We start from the raw sequence: 12,283 nt of genomic DNA, 5'->3' as shown, positions 1-12,283 counted from the left end.
TGATTAAGTTTCTTATGATTTATAAAGCTAAAAATAAAGTACATTCTTTCTGTCAGGTGGATGGAGGGGTATTTCCCAAGTTTTTCAGCAAATCATTTCTTTCTTGTGTCTTGAGGTTGTATTTATGCATTGTAGAAAAGAATGGTTTTGTGCCATTTATTTTTTTGAAATTTTTTTTTTTGACAGGTAGAGTTAGACAGTGAGAGAGAGAGAGAGACAGAGAGAAAGGTCTTCCTTTTCCATTGGTTCACCCCCAAAATGGCTGCTATGGCTGGTGTGCTGTGGCCAGCGCGCTGTACCAATCCGAAGCCAGGAGCCAGGTGCTTCCTCCTGGTCTCCCATGCGGGTGCAGGGCCCAAGCACCTGGGCCATCCTCCACTGCACTCCCGGGCCACAGCAGAGAGCTGGACTAAAAGAGGAGCAGCCGGGACAGAATCTGGCGCCCCAACCGGGACTAGAGCTGGAGTGCCGGCGCCGCAGGTGGAGGATTAGCCTAGTGAGCCACGGCGCTGGCTTATTTTTTTGAAATATTTATTTGAGAGACTGAGAGAACAAGTTGGCATCTGCTGGTTCACTCCCTCAAATGCCCACAATGGGTAGATCTGGGTTGGGAGTAAGCTCATGAGGCAGGAATGGAATCCAGGTCTCCGACATGGGTGGCAGTAATTGCTGCCTCCCAGGGTCCACATTACTGGGAAACTGATTTAGGAACTGGAACCAGCATGTGATGTGGGTATCTTAACTGCTAGGTGAACCATCTGCCTTTATTTTGTGCCTTAGAATAGTGTTTTTGCATCCATCATTTTTCCCAGTCTTTTGTGGATCCCATGTTTATAAACATGTGGGTCTCTGTTAATGTCCCACCCCCAAAAGACCTCTCTGTTGGGTAAAGAACGCTGGTTAGACTTTCAAGAACGGCTTGCTTTAGTAACTGATGCTAGCAGAGCATCAAGCCTGTGGCATTAGGACAGGAATAGAAGTTACTAAGAGGAATGTGTACAAAATATGTCAAACTTCTTTGAGATGACAGATTTTAGATTCTCTGTGTTAGATAGAGTTGGGTAAACTGTGAACCAGGTCTGTGGTTTAGCTTGTTTCTAGTCATATATATGTTATAAAATTGTAGCTACAATTTTGGAAACAGGTTGTCTTCGTTTTTTGGCAGGAGTCAGAGTACATGGTACAAAATGACAGAAAGGGTCAGCTGTAGACTAGCCTATGTCTTTTCAAAGGGACATCACAAATCATAGTGGAAATATACTTACTGTAGTTCTTGTTTTCAAATTATTGAATGAGACTTTCCAAATGGAGCAAAGTTTGATTCTTGGGTTTTGAAATAAAGGTATATGTATGCATGTCTATTAAGTACTCATTCATTCATTCTAATTTGAAGTATAAAGAATAAGTTTCACATATATAAAGTTTCATCATAGTGACAGCTTGAAAATGTTATATAGCTAATAATATTCTAAAACTAAAGGTCCTTTTGATTGTTTTAACTTATTTTAAAAATTTTCAATTGAAATTTTTATTGAGACTATTGTAAACTCATGTACAACTGTAAGAATTAATGCAGAATTTCATTTTACGCTTTTCCTAGATCCCTCATTGTTAATATTGTACAGAATTGTAGTAATGTTGTTAAGTAGGATATAGATGTTGGTAAAATATACCCATCATATTCAGATTATCCTAGTTTTACTTATACTAATTTCTGTGGTTGTTATATATGTATTAAGTTCTCCATATTTTTATCTCATTTGAGATGTATGTATCAGCTAAGATGTATGTATCAGTTAATATGCTGAATCGTTTCAACACCCAAGGATTTTTTGTGTTGCCTTTATAATCATACTGCCTCTTCCCCACCCTCACCCCTCACCCTATTTCCCTTATTCTCTTCCATCTTTACCTCCTAGGAGCCACTAATATGTTTTCCTTTTCTAAAGTTTTCTTGTTCCAAAAGTGTTATGAAATCATAGTATGTTACCTTTTGGGATTGAATTTTTTTTATTTAGCATAATTTCCTTAATAATAGTCAGATTGTAGGTAAAAATAGTTTGTTCCTTTTTATTACTAAGTACTACTCCAACTTGTGGATATGCCAGGTTTTTTTAGTTTATTCAAACTCTTCTCCTTTTGAAGGAAAATAGACTAATTCCAGGTTTTGGCTATTACAAACAGTTGCTGTGAATTTTTTTTTTAAAAGATTTATTTATTTATTTGAAAGTCAGAGTTACACAGAAGGAGAGGCAGAGAGAGAGAGAGAGAGAGAGAGAGAGAGAGAGGTCTTCCATCTGCTGGTTCACTCCCCAATTGGCTGCAATGGCTGGAGCTGTGCCGATCTGAAGCCAGGAGCCAGGAGCTTTCTCCAGGTCTCCCACGTGGGTGCAGGAGCCCAAGCACTTGGGCCATCTTCCACTGCTTTCCCAGGCCATAGCAGGGAGCTGGATTGGAAGTGCAGCAGCCGAGACTCCAACCAGTGCCCATGAGATGCTGGCACTGCAGGTGGCGGTTTTACCTGCTATGCCACAGTGCTGGCCCTTTTGTGAATATTTGAATGCAAGATTTTGTGTGAATGTAAGTTTTCACTTCTCTGAGATAAAAGATCAGGAGTGAAGTTGCTGGGTCTTGTGGTAGTTGCATGTTAAATTCTATAAGAAACTACCGTACTTAAAAAAAAATAAAAGTGGTCCTGCCATTTCACGATGTACCAGCTGCATGTTGAGTTATCCAGCTATCCAGTTTCTTTGAGTTTCATCAGCACTTTATGGTGTTACTGTTTTCTGTTTTAACTCTTTAAAAGTTGAATGCTCACAGGTTAGCATGTTTTTAAGAAGACTACAGATATTAATATCTTGATCACTCTTATAGAAACTCAGTGTTTTAGAATTGATTTTGTAATTTAGCCCAGGTTGAGGCTTTCTGTGTATGCCAGTAGATTCCACTTTGCAGAGGCAGATTTGGTGTAAATGTACAAATTTATATCTAAAGGTTTTGTTATCTAAAGTCCATGAGTCTTTGCCAAAATAGTACTGAGGCATGATTTGTAGGACTTCGATCACTTTTTAAAATCAAATCTTTAAAATTTTTTATTAGAAATTTTTGATTTGCAATAAATATACTGTATGCATTTATCATCTAGATCAGGGCTTCTTTGTAAATGCTTTATTGTTTTTATCCTTAAAAATTCTACTCTTGTAGTTAATACCAGTCGTGTAGTTTAATACCAGTGGAATATACTGGTGGAGCTGAGCTAGCATTAGTACCTATCACTTCACTATGTGTGTCGCAAGTGGTATGTATTTTGCTTTATTTCATAGATGATTTATTTCCACGAACATGGAAATATCTTATGTCTATAAAGTGGAAGATGTGGCCTCAGTGAAAAGAGTGTGACAGGCATGCTTCTTTAGGCTGCTTTAACTTTGCAATTGCTAGAATTTTTTCCCAAATTAAAATATCTCTTTTATAATTATCACATATAACTAATACATCTCTGTTTCCCTTCTGCTTTGTTTGCTTTTATCTATTAGATTTCAAATGATATGTTTCTTAAAATTTTATATTAACAGGTGACAGTTAAAGGATTTGAACCTTTAATTCAGTTTGCCTACACTGCTAAACTTATTTTAAGTAAAGACAATGTGGATGAAGTATGTAAGTGTGTAGAATTCTTAAATGTACACAATATTGAAGAGTCCTGCTTTCAGTTTCTCAAATTTAAGTTTTTGAACTCCACTGAAGACCAGCAAGAATGCCAAAGAAAAAAATGCTTTTCATCGCGTTGTCAGAAAAAAGACCTTAAATTTTCACTTGTGGACCAGAGGGATCTAGAAACTGATGAAGTGGAAGAATTTCTGGAAAATAAAAATGTTCAGACTCCTCAATGTAAACTCCGTCGGTATCAAGGGAATGCAAAAGTGTCACCTCCTGTGCAGGACAGTGCCAGTCAGACCTATGAATCCATGTGCTTAGAAAAGGATGCTTCTTTGGCTCTGCCATCTCTGTGCCCCAAATACAGAAAGTTCCAAAAAGCTTTTGGAACTGACAGAGTCCGTACAGTGGAATCCAGTGTCAAAGATGTTCATGCCGCTTCTGTTCAGCCAAATGAGACGTCTGATAATGAATGTCTAGGAGGAGGCCAGGACTGTGCAGATTTACAGGTGATTTTAAAATGTGAAGAGAGTAAATCAGCAGTGGAACATGAAGAAACAAAGATGAAAGATCCCGCGTCTCAGTGCTCAGCCGAAAAAACGGAAGTGGCTCCTTTCCCCCACAATTCCTCTACAGACCCTCATGGACTCTACTCTCTGTCTCTTTTACACACATATGACCAATACAGTGACTTGAATTTTGCTGGTATGCAAAACACAACAGTGTTAACAGAGAAGCCTTTGTCAGGTACAGATGTTCGAGAAGAGAAAACATTTGGTGAAAGCCAAGATTTACGTTTGAAATCCGACTCTGGCCCCAGAGAAGATGGAAGCCTTGCATCTAGTGATCGGAGTAGTGTGGAACGAGAAGTGGCAGAACACTTAGCAAAGGGCTTCTGGAGTGACATTTGCAACACGGACTCTCCTTGCCAAATGCAGTTGTCACCTGCTGTGGCCAAAGAGAGCTCAGAGCAGCTCTATTCACAGAAACGGTCTGAGTGTCCCTGGTTGGGTATTAGGATCAGCGAGAGCCCAGAACCAGGTCAGAGAACTTTTACAACGTTAAGTTCTGTGAACTGCCCTTTTATAAGTACTTTGAGTACTGAAGGGTGTTCAAGCAGTTTGGAAATTGGAAGTGATGACTACGTTTCAGAACCCCAGCAGGAACCTTGTCCATATGCTTGTGTGATTAGCTTGGGGGATGACTCTGAGACAGACACAGAAGGAGACAGTGAATCCTGTTCGGCCAGAGAACAAGAGTGTGAGGTAAGCAGGATTATTTTCTTAATTCATTGTTTTAAAAGCCATCAGTTGAGATTTACTCTGGGTCAACTCCTGTTCCCTAGGGTTATGAGCAGGTTGAGAGAGACAGGATGAAACTTTTATACAGTTATAAAAATTATATGACCATGTGATAAATACTGAAAGTGAAATCAAATTTAAATTTATATTTCAAGTAGATGTACTTTATATTAACTGTAGAGTACATTCATAATTGACTTTTTAACTGTGTAAATCAAGTGTCACGTCCTGGGAGGAACAAGAATAATGATTCTATAATCATTACACAATAACATCTGGAAAAATGCAGTTTGTAGTAAGGGACATTAATAGCCATAAGGATCTTTAGACCTAGGACTAGTTACTGATTAATGGATTTAGCAGTGACTAGTTGTAAGAATGTGGCTTCTAATGTAAAGTTTTCTTGGATCAAGATTTTTGTGGCCATTGATTTCTTTCTTATTTTCTATTAGCCATTTCAGCTATTAGTTTAATGAATGTCTTAATAATTTAGCATGAGTTACTTGCAAGTTAATTGTAGTGAGCTTAACCTGCATATTCTTGAATAGAAGTTATTTTATAGCTGCTTTTTATAAAATATTACTTTATGTTATAAAAATTGTTTAATATTAATTTTTCTATTTCATATGATTTTGTGTAGTTTTCAAAGGTTGAAGTTTTTCTTTGTAGTTGCAATTTGTACTTTTTATAAATTAGGTTTCTGTTTTACCTATCACATTTTTCCCTTTCTTGAACTTTAGTTTTTTATGTGGTAAGACTATTTATGAGAGTTTTACCCTTGTAACAGAGTTTTAAGTGCACAACATGGTATTGTTAGTTATAGGTACAGTGTTTTACAGTAGATCTATAGAACTTACTCATCTGGTGTGAGACGAAACTGAAACTTGACCCATGGATAGCAGTTCCCTACTTTTCTCTGCTCAGTCTCTGGCAACCACCATTTTACTCTCTTTTTTCACATTTGGCTATTTTAGATACTGTATATGATGTGGGGTATGTAGGGTTTTCTCTCCTATGACTGGCTTATTTCACTTAACATAATTTCCTCATAAATTCATCTGTATTATAGCAAAATGGCAAAATTTTCTTTTTGTTAGACTGAATATTGTTCTGTTCTATATATATTCGTGTACCATGGTTTCTGTATCCAATCATCTGTCCCTGGACTTGTAGATTGTTTACTATTATGGCTATTGTCAGTAATAATGTGATGAAGATAAAAGTGCAGATACTTCTTTGAAAATTTAATTTTAATTTAATAAATACCAAGGAGTGATATTGCCACATCATGTGCTTGTTACATTTTTAATTTCTTGAGAATCCTGCAAGCTGTTTTTTGTAGCAGTTATACCATTTTCCCACCAGCAGTATACAGGAGTCCCAGTTTGTCCACATCCTATTTTTAGCATTTTCTTTTGTTTTAGAGCTGTTGGGTGACATAGGTTTGAAAGAAGCTTTGGAAGGAGGTGGAGCAATGGTTTAATTTAAGGAGTAATATGTAAGCATGGGCTATATCTGTAGTTTTTTATGACATTTGTAAATGTAGCATTTGGAAACACTGTGAAGAATGTTAAAAATAAAACATTTTGTATAACTGATTTCTGTAAGCTTAAACAGCAAGCTAAATAGGTTGATAGACTAACCAATGTTGTTTGTACTTTGGCTAATTAAACTCTCACAATTACTGATTTTTTTTAAAAAGTTATTTTCTCCTTTTTCCAAATTTAAGTGTGTTGAAAATGATTTTAAAGTATGAAATTGATAAGATTTTCCTTTTTACATTGCCAAGTGGAATGTGTGGCTTTTTTTTATTTTTAAATTTTTAAAAATTTACTTGAGACAGAAAGAGATTGATTTTCTATCTGCTGATTTTACTCACTGAATGCCCACAACAGCCTAGGCTGGACCAGACTGGAGCCAATACCTCAGATCTCAATCTGGGTCTCCAATGTAGGTGTGTGGCGGAGGCCCAAACATTTTTAGGTATCACTTGCTGTCACCCAGGGTATACATTAACAAGAAACTGGAATCAGGTGTAAAACTGAGACTAACCCAGGCACTCCAGTGTGGGATTCAAGCATCCTAGCCTGCATCTCAACTGTTCTGCCAAATGCCTTCCCCTGAAACTACTGTTTTTTTCATACATAAATAAATTTTCTGAAGTGCTTTAGAATTGACTGGCATAGAAGGAACTGGGAATCAAACCAGCATTCTACGACAAGCAGTGGCTTAAATTGCTGCTCCATAATGCTGGCCCTAAAATCACTTTAGAAAGTTTTATATCTGTGTTATTCACATGTACCAGTAAAATAACATAATTCTAGCTTTCCATTTCAAGTATGTTAATATTTATGTTAATGTTTGACTTGCTGAAAAGAATACGCTTCTCAATTTGTTTCTTGAAATTTCTTAATTAGATTAGAAATATCAGTCAAATTCTCAGATAATGATTTTGTAGAAATTGGGATGGGGACCTAGTTTTTAAAAATTCAAATGAAATTCTCTGAGAAACTTATCTCCTAGAGGTAAGTATATTTATAAAACACTGCAAAAATTACTAATGTTTGTTTCATATTCTAGGTTAAACTGCCATTTAATGCACAGCGAATAATTTCACTCTCTCGAAATGATTTTCAATCCTTGTTGAAAATGCATAAGCTGACTCCAGAACAACTGGATTGTATCCATGATATTCGAAGAAGAAGTAAAAACAGAATTGCTGCACAGCGCTGTCGCAAGAGAAAACTTGACTGTATTCAGAATCTTGAATCAGAAATTGAGAAACTGGCAAGTATACAATTTTCTTGATACTCAAATTCTACCATAGCTATTTAAATTCTTAGGTCAGATATAATACTCATTTAAAAACATACCAGATACCTTTTTAGAAAAATTACATGGCATTTTCAAAAGATTAGGAAATTAAATATGAGAGTTTTTCCTTTATTTTCTTACTTCTGTAAGCATTCTACATTTTATTTTATTTTATTTTATTTTATTTTATTTTTTGACAGGCAGAGTGGACAGTGAGAGAGAGAGACAGAGAGAAAGGTCTTCCTTTGCTGTTGGTTCACCCTCCAACGGCCGCCGCGGCCGGCGCGCTGCGGCCGGCGCACCGCGCTGATCCGATGGCAGGAGCCAGGAGCCAGGTGCTTTTCCTGGTCTCCCATGGGGTGCAGGGCCCAAGCACCTGGGCCATCCTCCACTGCACTCCCTGGCCACAGCAGAGAGCTGGCCTGGAAGAGGGGCAACCGGGACAGAATCCGGCGCCCCAACCGGGAGTAGAACCTGGTGTGGCGGAGGATTAGCCTAGTGAGCCTAGTGAGCCGCGGTGCCAGCAGCATTCTACATTTTTAATGTGATATATTTTGATATGTAAGTTGAGAACTATTTCCAGGTACTTGTTTGTAAAAATGATTTTCTATTTAAGGATAATTTTACTCTATCTAACTCATAGTGGTTGAGTCAAGGTTGAAGAAATTATAAAACAATCTGATGTGTTTGGTGTCTATAAAAGTTAGTGTTTCAGTTATTACTTCAAATGAAATGCAGACCTGAATAATTAGTATTGATTTGTATCAAGAATAAACAGACCATTCAGGATTTTTCATCTAAGGATCTTCCATCAATCCTTATAATGATAAGATCCTTAGAAGAGGGATTGTTTATTGAATTGAATTTTGTATACCAGTATCAAAACACAAATTGAGAAATGGATTAGTTTGCTCTTCTCTCTTCTGTTTTGCTTTTCCCCTGCTAGTTGGTGGAAGAATATTGTATGAAAGAGGACACTGGCATAGTATATTCTAGCTAAGGATATAAATGTCAATAAAGACAACAAGGAAACAGACTAGAATTAGTAAAAGCATTCTTTGAATATTCACTTTTGTGATTAAAGTTGTGATTTTGAAAAGTCTTCAAGCCTAAACATTCTAGCTATGAATGGGAATTAAATAGCATCAGTTTGGAAGAATTGTGCCTTTATATATATATATAAATATGTCATCAAGAAAAGTTGAAAAATAAATGTTTATTATTTATATCTTGTGCATATACATTATGCATTAAGATGAAGAGCTATCTACGAAGTTAAGCATAGCTACATAAAAAGTCAAATATTTTACCAGTGAATCATGGCATGAGAGATATTAAAAATATGTATATGATATTGCTGAGTAATTAAGTTGTTAGGACCCAAGAAAAAAAGTTAAAAATTCACTATTATTTAGTACTTTTGGAATATATATCTTTCCTGCCTTTGAGCACTAGTGTAGTTTATTTTTTTAAAAGATTTATTTATTTATTTGAAAGGCAGAGGCAGAGAGAAAAAGAGAGGTGTCTTCCATCTGCTGGTTCACTCCCCAGATGGCCTCAATGGCCAGAGATGTGCTGATCTGAAGCCAGGAGCCAGGAGTTTATTCCAGGTCTACCACGTGGGTGCAGGGGCCCAAGGACTTGGGCCATTTTCTACTACTTTCCCAGGCCATGTCAGAGAGCTGCATTCGAAGTGGAACAACCAGGACTCGAACCAGCGTCCATATGAGATGCTGGCACTGCAGGCAGCGTCTTTACCCGCCATGCCACAGCGCCGACCCCGTATTGTTTCTTTCCTTTTTTCTTTTCTTCTCTTCTCTTCTCTCTTCTCTCTTCTTCTTTTTTTCTTTAAGATTTTATTTGAGAGGTGTAGTTACAGACAGTGAGAGGGAGAGAGGATCTTCCATCTGCTGGTTCACTTCCCAAATGGCCGCAACAGCCAGCGCTGAGCTAATCAGGAGCCAGGAGCCTCTTCCGGTCTTTCACACAGGTGCAGAGGCCCAAGGCCTGGGGCCAGCTTCCGCTGCTTTTCCAGGCCAGAGCAGAGAGCTGGATCAGAAGAGAAACAGCTGGGACACAAACTGGCACCCATATGGGATACCTGCACCACAGGTGGTGGATTAACCTGCTGTGCCACAGCACTGGCCCCTTGTATTGTTTCTTATTATCCAACTTTGAATTAAACACTCACCTGCCTTTAGACAGAGGCTAACATTTTGAGCTTTAGTGGTTATTCTGTGCTACAATAGAGGTGCTTTTGTATTGGTAGGGTATGTGGAACTACATGAAATCCATTGTGCTACTAGAGCTCTTAGTTCTTTCAGTTCTGGCCTTCCCTCAACTATTGATAGCCCTCAGTAGAATTGATCTAATTTTTATTATTGGTAACTGTACTTTATACATGGATTCTAAGCTAATGTGTTTTGAGAGTAGGCATTACTCTTTAGAACTACTCCATTTCTTGGCTAACAGGTTTTATTTATATATTTTGATAAAGTTAGCCATGGAATTGCTGGATAATTAATATTTTTAGAATCCTTTTTTTTTTTTTTAAGATTCATTTATTTGAAAGAGTTAGAGAGGTAGAGACAGAGAGGTGTTACATCCGCTGGTTCATTCCCCAGAGGACTGCAACAGCCGAAACTGCCAATCCGGAACCAGGAGTCAGGAGCTTCTTCTGGGTCTCCCACGTGGGGGCAAGGGCCCAAGGACTTGGGCCATCTTCTACTGCTTTCCCAGGCCATAGCAGAGAGTTGGATCAGAAGAGGAGCAGCCGGGACTCAAACCGGCACCCATATGGGATGCTGGCGCCTCAGGCCAGGGGTTTAATCTGCTTTGCCACAGTGCTGGCCCCCCCGAATCCTTTCTTCTTTCTATGTGCTTTTTGCCTGCTGTACCTTTGCTTCAATAGAGAGAGGTGGGAGATACATACAGTGGATATAACTGTGGAATTCTCAGTCACATTCTTATTTTTTTTTGACAGGCAGAGTGGACAGTGAGAGAGAGAGACAGAGAGAAAGGGCTTCCTTTTCCGTTGGTTCACCCCCTAATGGCCGCTGTAGCCGGCGCACCACGCTGATCCGAAGCCAGGAGCCAGGTGCTTCTCCTGGTCTCCCATGGGGTGCAGGGCCCAAGCACTTGGGCCATCCTCCACTGCACTCTTGGGCCACAGCAGAGAGCTGGACTGGCAGAGAGGCAACCAGGACAGAATCTGGCACCCTGACCGGGACTAGAACCCGGTGTGCCAGTGCTGAAGGTGGAGGATTGCCTAGTGAGCCGCAGCGCCGGCCCTCAGTCACATTCTTAATTGTAACCCCTGATAGACAGACACATTTTTTTTGTCTCATGTTTGTTACATGTAAAACTGGATCATACTAGTCCTTTCTTTATAGAGTGGGTGCTTAAATGAGTTTATACTTTTTTTAAAGATGTATTTATTTATTTGAAAGGCAGAATTACAGAGAGGCAGGGCGGGCGAGAAGGGGTCTCCCATCTGCTGGTTCACTCCCCAGATGACCACAACAGCTGGAGCTGCGCCGATCCAAAGCCAGGAACCAGGAGCTTCTTCTGAGTCTCCTAGTGCGTGCAGGGGCCCAAAGACTTGGGCCATCTTGTACTGCTTTCCCAGGCCATATTTGCATTTGCCTAAAGTGTAAAGTTTGGGTTTGTGCCTCACCCTTATTAATCTCTCTCATCATATTGAGATTCCTTTCAAGAGGTTAACAGAATAACTACTGGTTAATTTTCAATACAAAGTAGTTGGTTTCCTAGCAGTTTTTATGAAACTAAAAATCAGATTGGACAGTTTGTTTCTTGTATTAATTTGAACTCTTTGGCTTCAAGAAACAGAAATCATATGAAGAATGAATGAGTGAATGAATTTGCCTTGAGATCATACATGTACAAGCTAGAGAAAGGAGCCAGGCCTCACAAATAGCATTAAACAAACTATTTAAAGACTGTTGTGAACCCAGGGAATGTTCTCTCTCAGTTCATCTTTGTACTTTTCTTGGACTCTGGTTACTGCTTTTGTTCTAGATCTTGTCTTTTGTAAACACAGACAAACCAAGAGAAGTTATAGCCACAGATTTGTTCTTAGAGGCATTGAGAGTTTACAATACACTCGAATGTAGACAGATATTCTTTTTGGTATCTTTGAGATGTTGCTACTCTTTGGAACCATGGCCCATAGCTAGCAGTGTTCCCTGTTTATCCTCTTGGTGGAAAAACCTATTTAAGGAAAATTACTTATTTCATAATTAAACATTCATTTGCCTATAGCCAGTCACTGATGGTATTTAACATCTGAAGGAATTCACTGTGTTTATTTCCATAGTTTGATAATACGCAGGCAAAGGGACCTCCATTTTAGTAAGCTTTGGTCTTTGGCTATTGGCTATTTTCCTAGAGTGAAATCTTACTTAAACTTTTCCTATTTGGTCTTGAGATAATAGCATAGTAGATTGTGGATAGATTATTCTGCAAAACACATGAAAATAAGTGTTTGATTA

General features: G+C 38.5%; 1 protein-coding gene across 3 annotated transcripts in view; it reads left to right on the top strand.

The window, feature by feature from the left end:
• The window catches only part of BACH1 (BTB domain and CNC homolog 1), a 57,889-nt gene that overhangs the window by 26,949 nt on the left and 18,657 nt on the right, over positions 1-12,283 (top strand). For all 3 annotated transcript variants that reach the window (XM_008267170.5, XM_002716782.6, XM_008267171.5), the window contains 2 exons: positions 3,576-4,922; positions 7,539-7,745. In XM_008267170.5, coding sequence (XP_008265392.3) covers positions 3,576-4,922; positions 7,539-7,745 — 1,554 coding nt within the window. The remainder of the gene's footprint in view (positions 1-3,575; positions 4,923-7,538; positions 7,746-12,283) is intronic.

Source organism: Oryctolagus cuniculus, chromosome 4 (genome assembly GCF_051225735.1).
Source record: "Oryctolagus cuniculus isolate XC-2025 breed Fujian yellow rabbit chromosome 4, ASM5122573v1, whole genome shotgun sequence".
NCBI lineage: Eukaryota > Metazoa > Chordata > Mammalia > Lagomorpha > Leporidae > Oryctolagus > Oryctolagus cuniculus.
Note: the sequence above shows the minus strand (reverse complement) of the source record. Positions and strands in the feature narration are given on the sequence as shown.